General features: G+C 54.7%; 1 protein-coding gene across 1 annotated transcript in view; it reads left to right on the forward strand.

Moving 5' to 3' along the window:
- The first annotated feature begins 4,190 nt into the window (after positions 1 to 4,190).
- SCN5A (sodium voltage-gated channel alpha subunit 5) overlaps positions 4,191 to 24,152 on the forward strand; it is a 103,290-nt gene continuing 83,328 nt past the window's right edge. Inside the window, exons 1-3 of the mRNA XM_067754059.1 lie at positions 4,191 to 4,339; positions 19,973 to 20,298; positions 22,823 to 22,941. Coding sequence (XP_067610160.1) covers positions 20,026 to 20,298; positions 22,823 to 22,941 — 392 coding nt within the window. The 5' untranslated portion in view covers positions 4,191 to 4,339; positions 19,973 to 20,025. The remainder of the gene's footprint in view (positions 4,340 to 19,972; positions 20,299 to 22,822; positions 22,942 to 24,152) is intronic.

Raw genomic sequence — 24,152 nt, forward strand, 5'->3', positions numbered from 1 at the left:
TCCTCTTTTATCAGGAGGGGGAATGCTTTCCCAGAAACCACCTTTCCCCAGCCAAGGTTTGCTTATGGCTCGAGGCCGTTGTAGAGTCACGTGGCCAGCACCGGGTACAGGGAAAATTGGACAGGCAAATACTTAGCTTGTCCAGCCTTCATAGGAGAGACAGGCAAGGAGAAATAAGATGGGAATGAATGTGGAGCGAGCAGAGCTCCCGGACAGGAGGGCTTCCAGTGGGGGAGATTGGGTGGGTGCCCACGATCAGAGGTCTTCTCTCTTGGGCTGGTCATTTTCTCAATGTGGAATTCCCCAATCCTTTGCCAGAGTTGTGGCACCTAGCAGAGGGAACCAGGGATCTCACTAGATCCCCTTAGTCTCAGGAAAGCTCCTCACTCCTGCCAGATGCCCCCTCCCAGAGCCAGAGTTAGTCGGCTGGATGGGGGACGACCAGCCTCTGTCTTAGGGCGTAGGGAGGAGGAGTCTCTGGGTCTACGGGCTTTGGTGTGAGCTTTCCACCACGCCTCCTGATTTTAGCCCCCAACTTGCACCTCCACCTTCTATGATGCCTAGTCCTGAGTGCTTATGGGTTCTGAACCCCTAATCAGCTTGCTCCTTCACCTACCCCTGCCTCAGGCATTAGCAGAGTGAAGCTAACAGAAACACAAGCCAGTTACTACTCTTCCATCTTCAATCCTACCTAGCATCCATCTCTAGGGGAATGGATAAATAAAATTCAGTGGGTGCATAACGCAGAACACTCTGCAGCTATCAGAAGCAAAGAATTAGCTGCCCACACCAAAACATGGATAGAGCTCAAAAGCAAAGTGTTGAGGGAGAAACATAAGAAAAAGGATGAAAGTTAGAACAATGCGCATTTATATAAATGGAAAGCACATACACACGAATGGCCAATAAACCGTGAAAAAGTGTTCCGTTTCATTACTCATCAGGGAAATGCCAATTAAAGCCACAATATGAAACCTCTTCACACCCACTCAAGTGGCTAAAATGAAAAAGATAAAAATACCAAGTGCTAGAGGATGCAGATGAACCAGAATTCTCTAACATTCACTGCTGATAGAGTGTGTGTTGGTAGAACCACATTGGAAAACTGTTCGGCTGTGTCTCCTAAAAGCAAGCATACTCCCTCCCATGGCCCAGGAATGCCACTCCCAGGCAGGCACCTGGCAGAAATGCACACAGACGGTCACCAAAATTCACACCCTAGAATGTTCATAGCAGTGCTATTCATAGTAACCGCAGCTAGAACCACCAAACGCCCATCAGCCGAAGAGTGGATAAATAAAGTGTGGGATATTCACACAGTGGAATTCTATTCAATGAGAACAAACAAACTATATATACGACTACAAGCAGCAGCAGGGATGAAGCTCTCAAACCCAAAGCTAATCAAAAGAATCAGATACAAGAGTCTGTACTGTATGACGCTATTTAAATAAATATAAGAAGTGGGCAAAACTAACTTAGGGAATTCAATGTGAATATAGTAATTAACCCTGGGGACAAAGTGGTGGTAACAGGAAGAGGGCAGGAAGGGGATGTCTGGGGTGCTGGTACTGTTTAGTTTCTTGACCTGTGTGCTGGTTACAGGGATGGGTTCAACTAGCGACACCTCTCGCGCTGAGCCTTCGGGTTTGTGCACATTTCTATATGTAGGTTCAATAGAAGTGAAACATAAGAAGAAAAGCCTGGGGCTTCCCTGGTGGCGCAGTGGTTGAGAGTCCACCTGCTGATGCAGGGGACACGGGTTCGTGGCCCGGTCCAGGAGGAACCCATGTGCCGCGGAGCGGCGGGGCCCGTGAGCCGTGGCCGCTGGGCCTGCGCGTCTGGAGCCTGTGCTCCGCAACGGGAGAGGCCACAGCAGTGAGAGGCCCGCGTACCGCAAAAAAATAAAAAAGAAAAGCCTGGGGCAGTAAAAACGCATAAGAAAATCCATAGACACAAACAACAGTACTGCATATTTTACAAAGATGTGTACATATTTAAAGATCTAGCTATAAGAATGGGTGCCTGTGTGGGGAGAGAGAGGACAGTGAGGGAGTAGATGACAGTAGTAGCAGGGAGCAGAAATAAAAGGAAGTGATACCAGAGAGGAATCCTGTGTGGATGCACAACAGCGAAGTGCTTAACCCAACTTTGAACCTGAGCTAAGGGGAAGGGCGGAATAAAAGCAATAGGAGTTTTAAAAACCTTGGACTGTTTTCTGACTGCCGACTGCATGTTTCTTCTTTAATTAAATGGGGTCTGGTGAAGAGAAGGGAGTCTCCAAGATCTTGGCAAGCGCTCCTTGTAGGAGGTGCCCTGTCTTTGGCCCGTTGACCTCTCCTGCCCTCTGCCGCCACTCTCAGGCCACCAGATACGTTGGCTGAATCTCCAAATTAGAACCGAATCAGAGTTCTATTTCCTCCTTCTCATGAGCTTCTCTCCCCTCGCTTAAATCCGGGGTGCGTGCCTCTCCGGCGGGCAACATCCAAGTGCCCAGCACCAAGGAGGAATGTGAGAACCTCACCTCTGCTAGATGTAGATGAAGCAGTGGGTCTCTCTAAGCCCACCCCCAGCAGTCTCCGTTCTCTCTCAGTCTGCTGCCCGCTCCGCCCACCTAGGAGGGGTGGGTTCAGATGGTGCCACACTGGGCTGAAAAATTGACATTGTCTGCACTTCCCTCTCTGGCCGCTAGTGGGAGATGCTGGCCAACCTGAGGCCCACCATGGGGCTAGAAGCAGGTGGCCAGAACGTGGTTTATCTGTCCGTCGCCAGCCACCCTACCAGACCGAGGGCCAGAAAGGGTCCTGTGTCCGGATCTTTTCTGTAGACTGGCTTTCTTACTGATTCCCGCACTCTGGGCTGGCTGACCCGCCCCCTCCTGCAGGAACCGATAGCTCCTCAGCATATACATAAGGCACCCAGTGACCCCAGGAGCCCCTCTCCCAAGTCCCAAAAGGAGGATGGCCCCCTGGTGACCTCTCCAAGATCCCAAAACTGGAGAGGAAGGTCATAGCCTTTGAACTCCCAAACACAGCACCTGGGTGCCCTCTGAGAACGATTTAGGAGCCTTGAAAGTGTGTCAGGAGAGATTAGAAGGCTACTGGGGAAGAAGACAAACGCTGTGTGTGTGTGTGTATGTGTGTTTACGTGTGTACTCCTGTGTTGACTCTGGGCAATAGCCGGTCCCTTCCAATGATGTTACTGGCCTGTGGGCAAAACCTGGTGGCCTGTTTCTTTTAAACAAGGATGTGTGTTCCTGGGTATATCTCCCTGTGGGTCAGCCTGCATGTGTGAGCGACTGTGCTTGTCAGTGTACGGGTCTCTGCATCCATGTATGAGAGACAGTCTATCTCATTGTCAGCATGTAAGTACCTCCGTGTGTGTCAAGGTGTAGGTTTTCTGTAGCTCAACAGGGTGAAGTGAGTGCATGTGTTTCAGTGTGGGTGTGTCTGTTGGTTGTTTCTGGTCTGGGTGTGTGTTTCTGTCAGTGCCTATATATCAGTATAAGTGTCTACCATTGTGCAGACTTGTGTGCTCTGTGTGTGTCTCTAGTTGACTGTGGTTCTATGTGTGTGTCTCTGTGTCAGTGTGTCAGTGGATGTGTGTCTCTGAGTCATGCAGGTGTCCCTGAGTTTGTCAGAGTATGCCTGCCTCAGTGTCGGTGTGTGTCAATGATGTGTCTGCTTGTGCCCGTGTGGGAGTCTGTGTGTGTCAGTGACAGCAGGTGTCTCCGAGTGTCAGTGTATGTCTGTGTCCACAGGGGTGGGTGGCTTGGGTAAAGTTACCAAGTCAGTGAGGATGTGTGCGTGCGTACTCCGCGTGTGCCGGGGTGTGTGCCTGTCCTCGTCGGCCGTAGGCGGCTAACTGTGGCGAAGCGTCGCCAGGTCGCTGTGTGTGTACCCCTGCGTGTGCCGGGTCTGCGCGCGTCTGTCCGTGTCCGCGTGGGCCGCTTTCTGTGGCGGGGCGGCCCCGGGTCAGCGCGGGGGTGTGCGCCCCAGCGGGTGCCCAGGGCTTCACCCTCAGAATGGGCGGAGCGCCACGTGCGGAGCCCCGGGCGCGTTGCTCTGGGGCGGAGCCAGCCCGGGGCCCCAAGCCCCAGGCCGATCCCAGGCGGGGCCCGCCCTCGACCCCGCCCCCAGCACGAGCCCGCGCCGCCTGCGGAGCCCAGGCGCCCGAGTCCAGCCGCGGAGCCGAGACGACGGCGGCGGCGCCCGTGGGATGCGGGGATCGCGCCCCCGGGGCCGCTGAGCCTGCGCCCAGTGCCCTGAGCCCCGCGCCGAGCCGAGTCCGCGCCGAGCCTCAGCCGCCCATTCCGGGGCCCCGGCCGGGGGACCAGCAGGTGAGCGAGCACACACGCGCTCGGCGGCCCCGGCCCGGCCGGAACCCCCTCTGCCTGCCGCCGCCCAACTTTCCTCCCCGAGGGTTAGAGCTTCCAACCGCTGCGCGCCCCCTCCCCTGCCCCGAGTCCGCAGGCAGGCTCCCTCCCCCATCTCTGCCCCCGAGGGTGGGAAGGGGAGAAGAAGGGGCGCAGAGCAGCCTGGCTGGAGGGGATCCCCGGGAGCGGGGGTCGTCTGCTAATCGGCGCACGCCCCCTCTCCTTCCCTTTCCTTCCGGGTTTCCCAATGCGCTGTCGAGGGCCGGGGGAGGGGGAGCTGCGGCTCCGGCTTCCCGGCCGATCCTGGCGCAAGCTCGGGGAGGGTCTGGGATTGGCACCCGGCTTCCGGAGGCCAGAGACCCCAAGGTCAGAACAGCGACTAGGCGCGTAGAGAGTGGGGGAACTGACCGAGAAGGGCTGGGAATGGAGGAAGGGGCTATGCCCCCCCTTTCTCTGGGCCCCGCGGAGCAGTCCGCTGGGGGTGTCCTCTCTGGGGTGAGATCTCTGCCGGTCCTGACCGGGGACAGATCTATGTGCACCCTGACGGGGGAGAGATCTATGTTGTGTGCCCTATCTCTGCGCGTTCCGACCGTAAAGAGATCTCTGTGCCCTCTTGACGCCCTAATGGGGACACATCTGGTCTCTGTGAGCCCTGAAGTGGAGAGATCTCCGTGTGCCCTCAACGGGGGAGATATCTGTGCTCTGGGATGGGGAGAGTTCTTTGCCCTCCTAGCTCTGACCCGGGAGGCCGGAGGCCAGGCCGTTTTCTACTTGTTTTTTGATCGTCTTTGTTGGTGCCCTGGAAGCAAGTAGAGGTGCCTAGCCTTGTGGGGGATGGAGGTGTGGAGAGTGCTGGTGGTGGTGGGGTGCTGGGCACAAGGCCCTGGCCTTAGGCCCGCCTTGCAAACACCTGTTGGAGGCCAGTGCACAGCCCTGAATCAGGAGGCCGTGGCCGAGGTTGTGGCAGGAGTCGATATTCTCTCCTTAGTGCTCTGAGACCAGTGTGGGTGACGGGATCAGTTTCCTCTTGGGGTTCTGGGCTGCCATTCCATTTCCCCACCTCTCTCCTCCCATCCTGCTGAGAACGCAGGCGCCTCCACTGGGAGGCTAGACTGCCCGGTAGAGACAGGCACTCCACATGACCCCACCGTGCCTGCCACAGCACATCTGCTCTCTCCCCGATTCCCTTCAGGATCCAGAGGGGCCCTGAGCGGCAGAGGCCCAGGTCATCAGGAGGCCAGGCCCCTGCTGCTGACCTCAGCCTCTCACAGTTAGAATTGGGCAGGTGCATGTGAGTGGGTGGTAATGGAGCTGGAAGGTGGAATGAGGCTGGCACGGGCTGATAGCTCAAGCCCTGCTGCAGTCACAGGAGCGAGGGGAGGGGAAGGTCAGGGAACAGCCAGAGTGCGGAACACAGATTTTACACTAGAGTGTTCAGCCCCATGCTGAAATGAGCCTCAGTAACCCTATCATCACCACCACATCGTGCGGGGGCAGGGGGGAAACTGAGGCTGAGTGTGGGTCAAGGACTAAACCAAGGTCACCTAGAGAGTCAGTGGATTGGGGGCCCCACTCAGGGTGAAGATGCCTTGAGATCTACTTTCTGAGAGCCAAATTGACCTAGGACTGATCACAGAGAATCTGAGCAGAAACGGATGTGGTCCTGAGGTGCCAAGAACTAGCGTTCAGCCCAGTGTGGCATGGGAAGCTGCTATGCCTTTGGGGTGCTTGGTCCTGACGCGGTGGTGATTGAAGCCCCTCTGGAAAATTTCCAGGATTGACTCGCTCAACATGAAGATGGAGTTCGGAGGAGTGGTAGGAAGTACCAGAGACAACTGGGAGTTGGGGAGAACAAGAGGCTGGTGCTCAGGGATTCCAAGGAGAAGGGAGTCCTGGGGGCAGCCTGGGACAGTGGTAAATGGCAGTCTCTGTTCTGTTCATAGGAGGCTGGTTCCTGCTGACCCTTGGGAAACTTACTGGAAAAGTGTACAACGATAGAGGTGTGTGCCCACAAACCACTCAAAAGAGGAGTGATTGCCTTTGACCAGGAGAGTCAAGGGTATCTATCTAACAAAAATAACTTTCCAGCTGGATTTTGAAGGATGAATAGGAGTTTTCTAGATAGAGAAGGTGCAGTCTAGCCATCAAGACTATCAACGTACAAAAGCACAGAGATGTGAAACAGTACAATCGTTCAGTGACCCGTTGGGTCCCGTGGTGTGAGGAAGAGAAGAGCAAAAGCTAAAGCCAAGGTCACAGTCACGGGGACCCTTGGAGCTCCTCTCAGGAATTGGGAATTTATCCTCAGTAATGGTACTAAAAATAGCTAACATTCACTGAGTGCTTTCTGCCAGCCAGGCACGGCACTAAGCACTTTAATAAGACTCATCTCGCTGAATCCTTGAATCAACCCTGGAGGCAGACACCATAATAATGACCAATTTGCAGGTGGTGAAACTGAAAGCCCAGAAAGGTTAAGTAACTTGCTCACTGTCACACATCTACTAAGTAGCGGGACTTCAGTTTGAGCCCAGGTGTCAGTATATCTGCTTTGCACTGTGCTGCCTCTCCAGGGCAGACCATGGATGCCGTACAAAGTTTTTCAGTTGAAGGAGAGGGACAGGCAGGTGATCACAGGTGATACAACCTGTGATATTCCAACTTCCTTCCCTGTTAAGGGATATGGCGCTCTCCCATCCCCAACATCGGTTGCTCACTAAGTGAGATTCACTGCTGCTGTATCACACGGTGGGGAGTGGGGTGGATGGGCAAGTGGAGTTTGGGTTGGCAAGGTTGATGCAGAACAGAGAAGGTGATGGATGTTTCAGGGTCCTGATCTGAACGTGTAGTGCTTCCAGGGAGATGCTGATATCTAGCAGTCAGTTGGAGGGAAGGGTCCAGGGTCCAGATGGGAGATCTGGGCTGGAGGTAGGAACTTGGAATCATCCGCAGAGGCTGGTTGTTGGAGCCATGGCAGTGAATTAGATTTTCCAGTGAGAATGCAGACCAGTGGTTCTCAACCCTGGCGATATTAGCATCACTTGGAAAGTTTTTTTTTTAAATTAATTAATTAATTAATTAAATTTATTTATTTTTGGCTGTGCTGGGTCCTTGTTGCTGCGCGCGGGCTTTCTCTAGTTGCGGAGAGCAGGGGCCACTCTTTGTTGCGGTGCTTGGGCTTCTCATTGCGGTGGCTTGTCTTGTTGCAGAGCACAGGCTGCAGGCGCCCAGGGAAAGCTTTTTAAACAAAACCAACCTATGCCCAGACTCCACCCCCAGACATTCTAATTCATTTGACTCTGAGGTGAGGCCCAGGCATCAGTAGTCTTGAAAGCACCCAGGTGATCCTAATGTGGAGAAGAGGGTGGGAGGGAAGAGAGTTCAGTCTGGAGCCCTGAGGCACTCCAACACTTGAGGCTGGAGAAGTCTGCAACGGAGGCTGGGAAGGAGCAGTCAGAGAGGTAGGAGGACAGCCAGCAGTGGGAGGTGTCACAGAAAGCACAGAGGGCGCGCGTCCCGGAAGTCTCCTGTCTGTGCTGGGAGAGTTAAGAAGATACGTTTTGAGAAGTTCATGGGAAGATGAAAAAGAATGCATAATTTAAAAATGAGTGTCCATTAGACTGAGCGACCGTGAGGGTGCTGGTGACCTTAACAACAGAAATTTTCCTCTTGGCACCCACAGAATGTGGTGCTGGGTAGAGATGGATTTTGATGAATGAATGAATGAATGAATGAATTGGTGAGAATGGAATCCAGTTTGGAGTGGGTTGAGGAGTGAGCAGAAGGTGAGGATGTGGAGAGAGCATGTGTAGACAGCTTTTCCAAAGAGTTTGATGGTTTAAGAGCGAAGAGAGAGATAGAGGGGAGCTGGGGGGAGGGTGGGGTCGAGGGAGGGCTGTAGGAAGAGCCCGGAGTGGACACTGTAGGCGTGTGCGTCCGTGCCGTGCGTCCATGAGCGTGAGATTGTGGGGAAGATGCTTTCCTTCACAGGGAGGGCCAGAGATCTGTGAGTTGAAAGTGTGCCCGTGGGATCTCAGTTGCTCTGGTTTGTCCAGTGGGCCGGTCAGGAAGGCCTGGGGTGAAATGACTCTTCCTATGAAGCTCTGAGAGGGTGATTTTGATGGCAGGAGCTGTGACTCCTGCTGGGGGCAGGGAGTAGGAAGGAGAGGGAGATTTGCTCTGAGGAGAGAAAAGTGTTCCAGAAAGCCAGTGTCTGAGGATAAGATGAGGTCGTCTAGAGCAGGTTTCCAGGAGTAGAGGGCCTGGGCTAAAAGTCCTGTGGCTAAATCCACAAAGGAGACAGAGAAGAGAAGGTGAAGCCAGGGGCAGCCTGTGGAGAGAGGCTGGACGATGCAGGGAGGGGTCACGGGTGGTGAGGCTTCGAAGTGAGCCCAGGATTTGATGCCCACTGCCCTCTGCCAGCCCAGACTAACCTGCAGCAGAGGTCTGAGGCTGAGTTCAGCCTCAGGTGGTCGGAGAGAGCCTGGACAGGGCATCCAGCACCTAATCTCTGTCATGGAACATTCTAGAAGCTGTACAATTCAGATACAATAACTGCTCTCATGAAGTTTACATACTGTTGGGAAAGACAGTCTGGGTACCATGAAACAATTAAATACAGAAGATAATTTTAGATTGTGACCGGTGCTATGAAGGAAATAAAACAGGATGATGTGATGGAGAGATGGGAGTGACGCTAGACTGGCTGGTCATGGAAGGCATCTTGAAGGAGGAGACTAAACTGAGACCTGAATAGCAAGAAAGAAGCAATCCTGAGGAGATCTGGGGCAAGAATGTCTTGTAAAGAGGGGAATGCCAGTACAAAGGCCCTGAGGCAGGGCCAAGCTCCTGAACAGGGTTGGCTGCTGTGCTGGAGCAAAGGGACTGGGGTGGAGATGGAGAGGTCCCTTGCCTCCATTCCACCTCCCCCCCCCTCAGTCGTTAGCCCCTTCAGACTGCCCCTTTGCTTATGCACGGCTTACACCACTCACCTCGGGCTGCCAGCGGTTCCTGAGGGTGACACTATATTTAGACCCTTCTCTCTGTGGTCCTGGAACATCCTGTGTATTTTTAAGATGATCAATATGGGATGGGTGCTATTTATAGAGACCCCAAGTGAATTCCTGGGACCTGGAGCCCTCAGATAGTGGAGGAAATCCAGGACCGGGCTTTTCTGGGGCAGCCACTGCATCTGGCAGAGCATTGGAGACATCTGATTCACGGACTCTGAAACTCGTATCACCTCCCTTGCCAGGCCTGCTTCATCCCATCCCTGCAGAGTTACCACAGCCGTGGGCTGGGGAGCTTGGATGCCCATAGTCCACCCATCTCCAGCTCTGTTTCCTGGAGGGGTATCCAGTGTGCCCCAAGCCCAACAGAAAACTTCATTGTTGAAACCAGAGTCTGATGGGACAGTTTGTCAATCTTTTGTTCATTCCTCACTCTGTTTACTGGCAGAAGAGGACTCTCAGAGCTTCCCAGGTTTACCCCACTGGCCAGAAAGAGGTCTGCCCAGGAGTAAATGTGAGGTTGGCATTGGAAGCTTAGCCTTCCCAGTGGGAGGTCAGTGTGGCCCAGAGCAGCCAGGGAAGGCTGCCTGGAGGAGGTGGGATTGGAGCCCAGCCATGGAAGATGCACAGCATTTGGAGAGGTGAAAGGGATCAGATCAAGTTTTCAGGCCTGTTTTCGGAAGAATGTTTATGTTCCAAGGCTGGAGTTCTTTCTCTTTCTCTCCCCTTCAGTTTTTCTTCTGATTAAATCTCCCAGGGAGACAGTGGAAAGTCACGTCCCCACAGAGGTATTAGCTGAGTTGAAAGACAAAGCTGCTCTCACGGAGTCTGTGTGGGCCCGAGAAGATGCCTCACCCCCTTGGAGATCCCGCTGTTGTCATCTGCAAGGGCTTTCACTCCCCTCCTTACAGCCCTGAGAGGCCAAGGGCTGGTACTTGTCACCCCATAGGCTCAAGGTCACACAGGCATGCAAGTGGCACTAAGCCCAGAGCCAGTGACTCCCTGCCCCACCCAGGCCTTGCCCAGGTATTCCCAGTGCTTTCTGGGAATGGATCTTGAAGAGTAGAAAGGCTCTTCGTGGCATCAGGAGGGTGGTAAACACCTTTCTGGCGGGTATTGATTCCTTGAAGGCCTGTGTGAAGGAAGGACCTGGCTCAAGAGGCAGTTCTCAGAGAGACAGCAGAGCAGGAAGGGTAATCTGGCTTGAAGTACCAACTCAGTTCTCAGGCTACCTTAGCATCCCTCCATCCAGGCTGGCCTGGGAGGTGCCCCAGGAGGATCTAAGATGAGGGGCAGGGGGAGATCAGACCATGGGAGGGACCAGCCCAGCCCAATCAATACCTCCTGCCTGGCCATCAAAGTCCCAGCCTCATCGACCTGGACCGATAGCCCAGAAGTGGTCCAAAGAGCCCCTCAGAGCCCAGGTGCCCTCCCTCTGCTGCCTGCCTCTGGGGCTTTTCCTCGGAAGAATACCAGCCCTGGGTCCATTCCCTGCTGGGCCCAGGGCCCCACCCAAGGGACACCCTACTGGTGTGTGGGTGCAGGGAGGCTGAGCGACAGAGGCCTGCCCACCACGGCCAGACTTGAGCAGAAGACACAGGAGCTCAACCGGCCATTTGCGGCGCCGACCCTGCCACCTTGCTGGGTCACAAGCAGCACAGACTGCCAGTGAAATAAAGCGACAGCTAGTTGATAACAAAACTGGAAACGTAGGGAAAGCCCCCACTCACTTGCTGGGCCTGGGTGCTTATTAGGTGTGTAATTGCTGAGCTTCCATTTCAGGAAATGTCTGAGAGAAGGAGAGAAAAAAACTCCCTAAGGATCCCCTGGGGCCGCCTGTCCCCGGAGACTGCTGCACTTCTGGTCCCTTCCAGCCCTCGAGTTTTATGATTGAATCAAGGACTTGTCCCCAGATGGTTCACTTGTCTTCCCAGTGTATTGCACAAGTAACTTAAATGGCACTCACCGACAAATAAAAAGTAAAATTCTCAAAAGCATTATGTTAAGTAAGGACAGCTGACACACAAGAGCCCATACGGTGTGATTCCATGTATAAGAAGTTCCAGAACAGGCAAAACTAATCTATGGTGATAGAAGTCAGAAAAGTTGACTGGAAAGGGACAGTGGGGAACCGTCTTAATTGGCGTAGTAGTTACACAGGCGTATACATTTATTAAAACTCATCCAGCTGTACACCTAAAATCTGCATTTTCTTGTATATGTATTATACCTCAATTTAAAAGAGTATCAAGGCACAAGGGTTGCACATTTGGCTATATGGTGTCATGACACTTCTGCCGTGTGGACTTTGTGGATTAGTGGATTGGCTTATCCCTCTGGAGGTAAATGACCCTGTAGCATAGGGTTCCTAGGTTTCTCTGGGCGCATTTCTGTCTCCTTCAGTGCATGCAGTAGGTGGCCCCAAAATGCCTAGATTGCCGTGGCGTCTGTGCAGTTCCACTGCGGAACCTTTTTTCAGCCCAGATGGAGAAAGTGAGTTGGAAGGAACTGGGCTGGAGAGAGACGGGATGCTGACTGCTGTCTCAGAGGCACCTCTGTTCCAGGAGGGTGTTTCCTGGGCCACAAGTGATCACCTTTCTGGCCCGATTGTATGTATTGTGTGGGTGTAGCTCTACAGGGTCTGGGGCAGAAGTGCCCCAGGCTGACTGAGCCAGCTCTTCAACTTCTGGGCTCTGTGGTCTCGGAATAGTAGATCATCCAGGTCTCCACCCAGGAGACCCAGGGCCCCAGCAGCTCTGACAGCTCAGAGCTGCTCAGCACATTATAGCTCCCTTAGTCATGGAGTGGTACAGGGTGTTCGGAGGAAGACTCGGGCTTGGGGGAAGTGGGTGCTGTGTGCCCGGTGGAAGGGGCCCTACATGACCTGGGGAGTTTGTGTTTCCCCTGGCCTGGCACCAAAACACCACTGAACACTCAGATGAGATAATGGGATGAACTGGCACTTCCCAGCCCCCAGGTCCCCATCCTTAAATGGGGAAGGGGGATGAAAAGGCAGGAAGGAGGCTTGGGCTGAGTTCAGGGCTCAGGTCAAAAGTGCCCCTCCCTCCATACAGCTCTTCCATCAGCTCCCAGTCCAGAAGGGGGCCTGGTCTCAGGGACCCCCTTTTCATCCCTGCCTGGAGAATCACTTCAGCAGAGCAAGAGGGTGAGGTTTTACTGTCAGCTGAATTAGCCTCGGCTTCAGCCTGACTGTTGGAATAAATGAGATGCAAATGCATGTAAATGAGGGCATCCCCGGCTTCTGGGGTGGGTGTGTTCACCTCTGGGAGGGATGGGGATGATTCTGCAGGACTTCCCGAGACTGCTGGGGGCTGGGATGGCAGCTAGAGAAGGAAAGCCCCTTCACGATGCCTCGCCCCCTTCCCGAGGACTGGGGTCCAGACTGGACAGGGTTAATGCCTGTGCAGCCTCAAAGGAGAGGAGCCTGCAGGGAGCCGGTTAGCTGAGGCCCTGCCCGCACAGGGATGTGCCAGTGTGCCTTTGATCTGGGAGCAGGGACCTGAATGCACAGGCCACGGGCACCAGCTGGCACCCCCGCTGAGCCTTTGTCCAAGTGGTTACCCCGGGAGAGCCAGGACTGTGCATATAATTGCCTGGGCAGGAGGGATGGCCTGAAACACACTGTCGACTCCTCCCCTTCCCCTCACCCCCTACCATCCCAACCTGTGGGATCCCCGCCCTCCAACCCTCCTTCCACCCATCCCCACCTTCCAGCCCTCCTCCCCTCCGTTTTCTGCTCCCTCCCCTCCCCCACCCCCAGGCTAGCCTGAGGCCCAGCCCCAAAGCAGGTGGAGTTCTGTAAGGGTTTAGGGCCCCGTGGCTGGAACTCTACGACAGTGCCATCCAATAGAGATATAATTTGAGTTACAAATGCAAGTCACATATGCAATTTAAAATTTTCTACTAGCTGCATTTTAAAAAGTAAAAAGAAACAGGTGAAATTAATTTTAATATGTTTTATTTCACCCAGTACATATATCCAAAATATGAGCAGTTTAAATTTTAATCGATATTTAAAAGTTAATAGTGAAATAGGTGACATTCTTGATCATGCTAAGCCTTCTAAACCAGTGTGGATGTAACACAGCACATCTGGATGGGCACTAGCCGCCTGCCAGGTCCTCGCTAGCCACAGGTGCAGAGTGGCTTTCCTATGGGACTGGGCAGCTCTATCTGGTGTGGAGAGCTGGAGAGACAAGGGCAGAAACTGGCTAGGTCTCCCTGGGACCATCTGGCCACACAGGCTGTGAAGAGGGAGGGCCAGCCTCAGAGGAGGCTGATGGGCCGGCTCTTAGCTTTGGAGCGAGGATCACAGACATACTCAGCCCAGGTAGGCAGGCCACAGATAGCCCTGACCCTTCCTCCCTGCTCTCCATGTCCTCAGAGGTGGGAGGCAATGTCGTGCAGTGGTTAGGCTTAAGGCCTGGCTTCAGACAGACTGAAGCATCAGATTTCCCATGTGTACCATGGGGATAATAACGTCCCCTCTTCCTAGGATTGTTATAAGGATGGAATAAGCGCAGTCCCAGGCACATAACGAGCAAGTGATGCTGCTGGGATGACCCACCCCAGCTCATGGTTGAGGAAACTGAGGTCCAGAAAGGGGGGAGGGAGAGTGGTAAGTGTGACCTTGTCCCAAGGTCACAGTGTGGGTTAGTGGCTGGGCAGTAGGAAGGTTAATCTGGCACTCATTCATTCATGCGTTCATTCCTTCATTCACCAGGCCCTTATAGGCACCTCTCTGAGGCCAGACTGTGCTTTGGGAGCTCAGGACACAGCCAGAGGGAGAGGCAGATGTGGAAGCAAATTACTCTACCCTGTGATGAAGCCAGTATAGGAACGCAGTGTGCCAGGAACGCAGAGAAGGGAAGGGCCAGCCAGGCGGGGAGGACTGGTGTGGGCAGCGACAAGGTTTTTCAGAGAAGGGTCTTCTGAGCTGGATTTCTTAGGAGAAAAAGAATGGCAACAATAGCCACAATGATTATAGCAAATGACACTCATTGAACACTTTCTGTGTGCTGAGCATGTGCAAGTATTAATACACTTATGCCTCAGAACAGCCCTGTGAAATAGGTACTATTATTAACCCCATTTTACCTATGAGAAAACTGAGGTAGAGAACCATCAGTTAACTTGCCCAAGAACATACAAGTGGCCAGGACCCAGGTTCACACAGGCAGTCTTGCTTCCAAGCCATAGCCCTAACCATGCCCCTATCCCGCATAGGACTAGGAAGTCTTCCAGAGACAAGAGGGGTGAGCAGACCCGGTCACAGGGCTGGGTTCTCTGGCCCAGGGCATTTCCTCATTGCCAACCTCAACAAGACCGAGTAGAAATTTCCTTAAAAGCTACCATACTCTCCTTGCTGATGACTTTTCCCCCTTTCTTGTCATCACACCTGTTGATTTGGGACCCATCACTTAGGGAAGGAAAGTATTCTAAGAAGTCATTTGTAGGGCCATGCACACAGTGGGTGCTGATTAAATGTTCACTGAGTCATCAAAATGAGTCTATGGGTTGAGGTGTTGATTAGTTTCAGCAGGTTCTCAAGGGAGACATGAAGTGGCTCCTGATACTCCTCACACCTGTGGGGAGTGAGCCCCTGCTTCAGGGCCACCCACACCTTCTCCCTGCGCCCTCAGGACTGAGGGGCAGTGGAAGGGCACAGGTGGAACTAGTGCCCAGGGTTGTGGGTGCTCCAGCCCGAGGTCACCTGGACTGCAGGGCGGGAAGGAGGCGCCCAGAGCAGAGGAAGCCAGCAGAGATTTTCTAGGAAGCCAGGGAATCACTTCCACAGAGCTCTTTGAATAAATTTACATGGCAAAGAATATTCTTTGCCTGTTGCGTTCCAGAGGCTCCGATTCCAAGGCGAGCAGAATGCCAGAAGTGACTCAGGAACTGCCTTCAGGAGCCGGGAGGGGAGTGAGCAGGAAGGGGCTGCGAGGAGGGGTTAGGCTGGAGTCTGGTCCCTCCTCACCCCAGGGACGGCCAACTGGCCTGGTTTGTCCAGGACTGAAGGGCATCTGGGATGCAGGAATTTTAGTGCTAAAACCAGGGAAGTCCTGCGCATCCCTCCTCCACCCCAGCACTGCATGGCTGCACTGCAGGCTGCCGGGCTGTCGTGTCCTATGTCACGGCATTGTAACCACCATTGACTGAGCACCAGCTGTGTGCCCTGTGCATTCAGGAAATCGTCTTTCAGGAGGAGACAAGAAGATGAGACAGTCTGGGGCGGTCCAGTTTCTGGTGTGAACAGTCCATATTCTCCCCCCACAGCATCTCCCCCCTGATGGGAATTCCCACACCTACAGGCCAGCGACTCAGAGGAGGGGGGACCCAGCCTTGCCCTAAGATGAGGTTTCCAAGATGTTTGGGGAGACCAGACCCACGCTAACAAGTGTCAGAGAGCAGCCGAGGCCAGGAAGAGATCCAGGGCTGGATGTGGGGCTCAGCCTCCTGACCCAAAGGAGGGAGGTCAGTGTGGGTGGGCAATCAGAGAGGGCGTCCTGGAGGAGGTGGTGTAGCGAGGGGAGCGTGAGGTGGCTCTGCCGTTGCACAGGGCATGGACAGTGTTTGGCAATGTCTGAACTAGGAAGTGGTGGGAGCTGCACATGGTGGGTGGAGGGAAAGAGGGAGGAGGCCGGTGGCAATGGGATCAGACTGGTCCCAGCTGGGGCCAGGAGGCCCATCCCACGGCCGTGGCCTTGGGGATGGAGGCCTGATTTTTGGTGGAGCTAGGGAATTGTGGCCAGTATCAGAGGAAACGGTGTCAGGAGGAGCCAGTTTGAAAAGGAGGGTTCACAGTTTGCTCCCAGTGACTCTCAGGAGCCAGCAGAACTGAGGGAGAGATGCACCCAGTAACAGAAGCTGATGAACTTGAGACAAGATGGAGTAGGGGGTCCCTAGAGCTCAGGGGACACCGATAGGACAGGGGAAACTGGCCCAAGAAGAGGGATCATCAGGAAGAAGCTGTCCCAGCCTGGGGAGCAGGTGTAGGGCTGGTACAGATGGAGAAGCTGGTGAAGGTGAAGTTGGTGCAGGTGGAGAAGCTGCTACAGGTGGAGAGACTGTTGCAGGTGGAGAAGCTGGTGCAGGTGGAAAAGCTGGTACAGATGGAGATGCTGGTACAGATGGAGAGACTGTTGCTGGTGGAGAAGCTGGTGCAGGTGGAGAGGCTGTCCTGCGTGAGGGTGAGAGTCATGGGGTGCCGGCATCTAGAAGAGTATGATCTTTGTGTGATCTTTGAGTCAAATCTCGTCCAGGCTCCCCTACGTGATGGAGCTGTGTGAGATAGAGGCTCCTTGCACTTCCCCAGCCAGAAGTGGGTCTTCCCTGCAAAGCTGGGGGCCTGCCCTCCCAGGCCTGAGGGGTATGGCTGGGCCTGAGCCTGGAGTGTCCTCAGGTCTACCCCGATCTCTCCTTACCCTGGCATCACCAGAAAGCTTGCAGCCAGGGCTCAGCCAGTCTCAGCCTCAACAGGGCGTGGGCCCTGAGCTGCTGAAGGAAGGGCAGGGCCAGAGCCAGGTGCAGGCAGTGGGAGAACAAGGGAGAAAACAGATCCCACCCACTCACAGTGAGCCACCTGTGGGGACCCAGAGACAGAGGACACTCTTGGCAGGTTTACCTTGGAACCTGAAGCTGCCTGGCTGCTGGGGAGCAGGGAACTTCATCTGGAATCTGGTTTCACAAACTGCCGAGTCCCAGGGGTTCTGGTGCCCTCCTGGAGGCCAGCTGGGGCAAGACCCTTCCAAGAACCCGGGGCCCTGTCATTGGGGCTTCGTTATTACTATATTAAATAATAATATCTAATAAGTGTTGTAATTTTGAAGTAGCCATGGCATTAATGCTATTTGAGATACTGCAGCCCCTGTAATGGAACAGAGAAATAGCTGCATTTCTATTGGTCACAGGTATCGCTAACACTTCCATCTTGCTGCCTGCATTCGTAATGGAAGGAAATGTTAAAGTTCAGATAGAGGTTAATGAGAACGAGATGCAGTTCCCCCCAGATTTTTTCCCCATCACTCCAAGAGGTCTGTTAGGTTTCTCTGAGCTGCAGAGGCAAACAAAGCTAGTCTCCTGACTGTTAGCAGTCGGGAGAGTGGTTATCCAGTTGCTGACTAGAGGGGAACCCCAGTCAGAGGGACTGGAAATTATCCATTTCTTGACCTGGGCGCTAGTGACTGGGCGAGTTCAGTCTGTGGAAATTCATCCACCTGTGTGTACACTTAGGATTTGGGCACCAATCTGTATGAACAGTTGACTTCAATACAAATTTTAAAAGCACCTTTACCAGAACAGATGTATATGCAGGTGCAAGCTTGCGTGCACACGCACACACACACATGCACGCACACACAACACACACATACACCACCACCACACACACACACACACGCCGCTATGTACCAGGGACCCTAGGTCCATGGGTGTCCACGTGTCTCCAGAACGCTCGCAGGCATGTGGACACAGATGGATACAGTGAGACAGAGAACACTATTTTTAGGAAATAATTCCAAGTAAACGAGGAGACTTCTTGATTTACAGGACTAGTGATGGCTCACAGTGGAGAGGATTGCCCTGCAAGGAAGGGGCTGCTGTCATCCAGGCTGCCTTGTTTTTTAATAAAAAGAATAATGACTTTATTGTTTTTGAAAAATAATATAAGATCATCATAAATAATTCAAAACTGAAGAAAAGCACGAAGAAGAAAGTTTAAAATTACCTAAACTTCCACCAGCCGAGGAAAAAACGTCACCATTCATGTTTGGTGGCGAGTATTACGGACGCCTCTCTTTATTCACGCAAAGATGGAGTTAGACAGGGACAGGCTTTTATTAAATAGGGATCTACTCCTTCACCTGCTGTTTTCAACAAAGATGTTCCTTTAACTTTACTGGAGTGAACCAGAAGAACAAGAGGCTGAAGGATGGGGTGGTTCTGACAGTGTCTGTCCCGGGACCTCTCTCCTCTGGCTTCCCTTCACACATTCCGTGCTGCATCTCCCTGCGGACCAGAGGCGGCCTTTTGAGACCCGGCTGTGTTGTGTTTGCTCACTGTTTACCTGTTACCTGGCCAGGTGCCTACTTCACGGTGATTGGAGCCTGGGCCCTTGGCGGGGTGTGTGCAGGGGTCGGGGTGGCAGCCACTCATTAGGGTCATTGGTGACATGTGTCCCAGGAGTCAGATCAAGGCAGAGCTTGTCTTTGACAGAAAGGGATTCTGTCTTGGCAGAGATCTCCAACAGGTGCCCGGCCCTGCCCGGGTTTGATGTGGTAATTAGTGACACGGCCTCCCCCTCCTAGTGGCAGTGGCATCCCAGTCAGGAGCTACGCCGACCACATCCTGTTTTGGTGGGGCAGTCGGGTACGCATTCTCCGGCCTCCGTGTCAGAGTCAGAGCCTGTTCACACCAGGTCCTGGATCATCTGAGGCCACCGGGGGCCACATTCTCCCTGTTTGGCATCACATGCAGCTGCTGGCTGGACGTCCTAGCGGAAGTGCGGTCACCATGTTCTGGTTCTGCTATTACTCGAGATGGGCCCTGGTTTGTTCAGACTCAGGAGGAGGGGGAGTGAGGAGTCTGGGATGCTCCATCAGCGTTTTCCATCTCTGGAAGGATGCCTCACTCTGGGGATTTCTTTGAGATCCTCTCAGGGGGCTCTGTGGCAGCTGTGTACACAGCTCTGCGGTGCCAACATCTGGATGGCAGCTGCCAGGTTGTTACCCAGCTGTTGCCAAAAACCTGCAGGACTTGCCTGGGCCTCGGTGAGCAGATCCAGACACCCCCTCAGTGGCCAGATGCTGGAACCTCCATGCCCCAGGTGAAGTCTGGGCACCCTCCCCCACGCAGGTGCGTGGTGCTATGGGAAGACCAGACAGACTGTCCCCCACCCTCTGGTCCCACCACTCAGGCCGAGGATCTGCCTGAAAAAGAAGCCCAGGGTTGGGACGTTGGCCCAGGAGGGCTCTGATCACCCTCCTAGGGTCCCAGGGTTTCCTGTAGAAGAGACAAGCTGAGAGGAAGGGCAGCAGTGGGTATCTTCTAACGCCCTTGCCCCTCATCTACGTATTCGTCATTCATTCCATCCTTCATTTGTTCAGGACCAGCCTGGCCAGAGATCTGAAATAAAAAGGTGACAGGCCCCCTCCCTGCCCCATGGAGTGTCCCCTTCAGCCCAGGGTGTGTCGGGATCAGTTGTGAGAAGTGTCTCAGAGTGGGCTTGGTTAAGGAACCAACAGGTGTGAGTGTGCCCTTTTATATCAAGTGGGGTAGAATGAAGGGTCCCCGATGACCCAGTCACTCGTGCCTACTTGCATTCAAACATGCTCGTTGGGATGGGAAAGGGAGGAACGACCCTCCTGCAGGTCCCCATGCATTCCCTGGAGCCTGGAGGGCTCTGGGTTTGCCCAGGCCGGCATCCGCCAAGTGTGCCTGTGGAGAGGTGGGGAGCATCTTTGCCAAGGTGCTGGTCCTTGCCTCCACCAGCCCAGCCACTCCCCCCAGGTCTGGCCACCCTGACCCCTGGCCGTGGGCACAGCATCAGCCCCATGTCTGTGTCTTTCAGCTTCCCTGCAGGTAGCGTGAGGACAGCCTGTGCCCCAGAAGCAGGATGAGAAGATGGCAGACTTCCTGTTACCTCGGGTCACCAGCAGCTTCCGCAGGTTCACCCGGGAGTCTCTGGCGGCCATTGAGAAGCGCATGGCAGAGAAGCAGGCCCGAGGTTCGGCCGCCTCGCAGGAGAGCCGAGACGGGCTGCCCGAGGAGGAGGTTCCCCAGCCCCAGCTGGACCTGCAGGCCTCCAAAAAGCTGCCGGATCTCTATGGCAACCCACCCCAAGAGCTCATTGGGGAGCCCCTGGAGGACCTGGACCCCTTCTATAGCACCCAAAAGGTGACTGCTGCCCACCCCCCACCCCCACCTCCCTGCAGCATCCCTGTCAGCACAGCAGACAGCGAGAGGGCCTCACCTGCATACGGGGGCTCTGTTTGGGGTTGGCTTCCCTGGGCCTTGGGAGAGTGAGTCATTAGTGATCTATATTCCCATCACCTTAATGTTAGAGTTCCAGAATAAAAGGCCAGAATTATGCAGCCTGAGATGGTTTGGTGCTATGAAAGAAAGAGCAGGCAGCCACACTTGAAATCTTGCCTCCCTGTGGAGTATCTACTTTGGGAATCATCTGTGGTTAGATTATTCTCACCCCTGGAGGACTCCTCCCGGTCCCGTGGTATGTGTGAATTGGAGTCGGGCCCTGAGTCCAATTTGGGCCCCAGAGCACAGCATGTGATCCCTCTCCTAACCAGAGACAGCATGTAGCCCCCATCCCCCACCCCACGGAATTTGCTAGGCACTGGCTGTGTAATGACAGCTCAGGCTGGGGGCCACGGCAGCAGCATCCTGGGCCTTGTGGGCTGGTGATGGGACCTTGATGGCCAGTGGGAAATCTGAGAGGGGTAGGGAGGGGTGGTCCTGCCATTGTCCCTCCTGAGTGTAGGGAGAGGAAGGGGCTTTTGTCCACTAGGGCAGGGTAACCCAGGCTTCCTCAGGTGTGGATTTCTGCCCAGGAGGTCAGTTCCCCCGTCTGGGTCCCCTGCCCGGCCTCACCTCTCAAGACCGTGTGCTCAGCCCTGCACCCAGCCAGACCACGGGCATGCAGGGCTCCTGCAGAGGCCTGGTACCCACCCCAGCTGCCCACACTTCGGGCCTCACTGCCGGAAGAAGGCGGGTTTGAATTTGGGGGAGGCCTTTCCCCAGAAGGTTGGGTGCCGAGGAGGATGGTTCCTACCCACGTCACTGCAGTTGGTCCAGGGCTGAGGAAGCGCTGAGGAAGTGAATGTGAGCACCTGGCGGGTATGAGTGTTGCGTGTCAGTGTCACCGGGCATCTGAGTTGTGTGTCACTGTGCAATGAGACTGCATTCAGGAGACCAGGAGTCTGAGGGTGGGAGAGGTGCCAATTGTCTCCGTGTGTACACGCACATGTGAGTGGGTAGGTGGAAGGAAAGCCCACCCAGGCTATATGCACAGGCGGGAGAAGAGACCTTGAACCTGGTCTCGATTCCCCCCAGAGTTCGAGTGACTCAGGCTGGGTTAAGGTGGGGGCCTGGGGCCACGGTTGGGGTCAGAGTTAGACTAGACATTGGGATTAGTCAGGTTGGGTGGGCCTAGGTCCTGGTTGGTCAGAGCTGGAAGTGAGAATTAGGGTCGGGTTAAGTCCGCAGCTGGGGACGAGTCAAGGTTTGAGTGGAGCATCAAAGTGGCGATGGGGTTGAAGTTAGCTGGGACAGGAGGAGTCATGGCACGGGGACCCGGCTGAGAGTAGGCCAGGGCTGGGCTGGGCTTTGGGGAGCTGGTGGCAGTTGAGCCTGGGAGGAGTCAGGGACACTCTCCTGTCCCTGTGATCGGGGACACTTGAGTGGTGGCCCCAGGTAGGATTCTGGTCTCTAACCTCCCGTCTCCCCTTGCTGACCCCCGGTCACACTGCCTGCAGCCCCACCGGGTGATTCAGGCACCACAGCAGAACTTTCAGTCCTCATCTCTCTGGTCAGCTTTCTCCCCAGCCCCGAGTAAAAAGAACCTTATCTCAACAGCTCAGCCCTTGGAGAAGCACAGCCCCAGGCTATGCCACCTCAGCTGTGCCCGCTGAGCCAGGGCAGGGGGAATGGACTGCTGTCCTCAAGGGTGGCATCTGGCTCAAATGCCCACTCGATGTGCTCGTGGCTCAGCCTCTAGCACCCATTGTCCGCTCAAATGCCCCGTTGAGCTGTGTAGATAGAATCTTCTGGAAGCACAGGGAGCAGGTTTACCCTGGGCTGCACATGATCCCCCGAGGAAGACACTAGGTTGTGTCCTCTGGGGTCAGGTGGGGCTGCCATCTGTCTGGACTCCAGGGGACACGGTCCCCGGGAAAGCTTCACTCTCCTGGGCTGGGCTCTGCATTTTCCTCATCCCTACTCTCACCCGTTAGTCCTCCCTGCTGACCCAGCTCCCTTATCAGACCCTCGCTCCTCAGTGGGCCTCATGGGGAAGCACAGAGGGGTCAGAAGGGAGAGGGGAAGGAGGGGGCATCAGCGGGGTCCTGGCCTCCGCTATGATAACAGCTCGGCTAGGATCGTGAAAGGCCTCTTCTGGCTGGGACTGTAATTTTCAAACGAAACTAAATCCACCCAACCTGACAATCCCTTAAACTTGATCTCATCCCACCCCAGCCGTGGGTGACCCAGCAAGGGTCCACTCACCTGTCAAATGTGCCGACTGCCCCTACCCGCCACCTCTCCCTCAGGCCCTCTCCTCTTCCTCTCACCCTACCCTTTCTCCAGAGTTCTAGGGCTCTGAGCCAACAGCTGCCCCCCAAAAGCCTCTGTCCTCCATAAGGGCCTAAGGGCTGCCACCCGACCTAAAGCAGCTCTCCGTCCACAGACCTTCATCGTCCTGAACAAAGGCAAGACCATCTTCCGGTTCAGTGCCACCAACGCCTTGTATGTCCTCAGCCCCTTCCACCCCATCCGGAGAGCGGCCGTGAAGATCCTCGTTCATTCATATCCTTGGCAGTCCGTCCCCGCTGTGTGGGCCCCAAACAGGGCGGGAGAGGGGGGCGGGTGGTGGATGGGGCGTTTAGGGCTGAGGGTGGTGCTGATTGCCGGTCAGTCCTCAGACGAGCACACAGTTTTCACCTGGGAGCAGTTGGACATCAGTCTCTCGGACCCCACCCCGAATCTGCATCTGCATTTTAACAAGATCCCAGGGGATCGTGGACCCATGAAAGTTTGGGAGATTCGGCTCTGATCCTTCAGGAGAGAAATGTCCTAGAAGCTCAGCTACTGAGGATCCCAGAAGAAATGAGGCCGATCAGTGTCCCCTGGTTCTGGTCTTGGCTCCACATGTCCCCTCCCACTGCACCCCCAGGCCTGCACCTCCCCGCCTACCGGCTGGGACCTCAAGCAGGTCCCCGGTGCTCAGCCAAGGAGAAAACGCTTCCCAGTAAAGAGGCCTCTGGTTTATTCACATGTGGGCCTCTTCCAAGGGAGGCATCGCTTGCTTTTTGATTAGGTGTTGACAAAATGTCTGCAGTTTCCGAGTATCTCAAAGAACTCTGGTTAGCGTTAAGTTACATAAACCACAACCTAAAAAATCTTCAGGCTGCGGAGGAGAGCTCTGGGACGGCTGCAGTATGGTAAGGGACGGGTACTGGTCTTTGGGCCCTAGGAGGACCCCATTCGGGTCGAGCATGGGACAGGGAAACGGCTGTTCTCTGGACTTCAGAAAAAGGGCCCTATGCATGGAGCCTCTCGGGGCGGGGGGGCAGGTATCTGGCTGTATACATGGAGCCTCTCGGGGCGGGGGGGCAGGTATCTGGCTGTGGAGTCAGAGGCATCTGTGTTTCACTGTGAGGGCCTGGGCAGCTTTACTTTAGCTGCAGCTGACTTGCCTGTTAATTGAATCGATGATGCTGGGCTCAGTGGTGTGATGAGCTGTTAGATTGGTGGCTTGGCCCGAGAGCTCCCCAAGGTCCCCCCTCAGTTTCCCCCTCCGGATGGACCTCTTCTGAGGCGAAGGCGAAGGTCTCACCCATTAACCTCTGGTCAGGGCAGGAGGCTTCAGGAAAACAGCTGCTCAGTGGGGGACTGAGTAACAGAGACAGATGCTGACTGCTCGGGGGACATTTCCTGTCCAGGCAGGGATGAGGGATGCTCCTTCCTGGTTCCACTGTCTGCCCACCTGTGCCCCGGTGCCGGATCCCAAACCCAGG

Source organism: Pseudorca crassidens, chromosome 10 (assembly GCF_039906515.1).
Source record: "Pseudorca crassidens isolate mPseCra1 chromosome 10, mPseCra1.hap1, whole genome shotgun sequence".
In the NCBI taxonomy this organism is placed as follows: Eukaryota; Metazoa; Chordata; class Mammalia; order Artiodactyla; family Delphinidae; genus Pseudorca; species Pseudorca crassidens.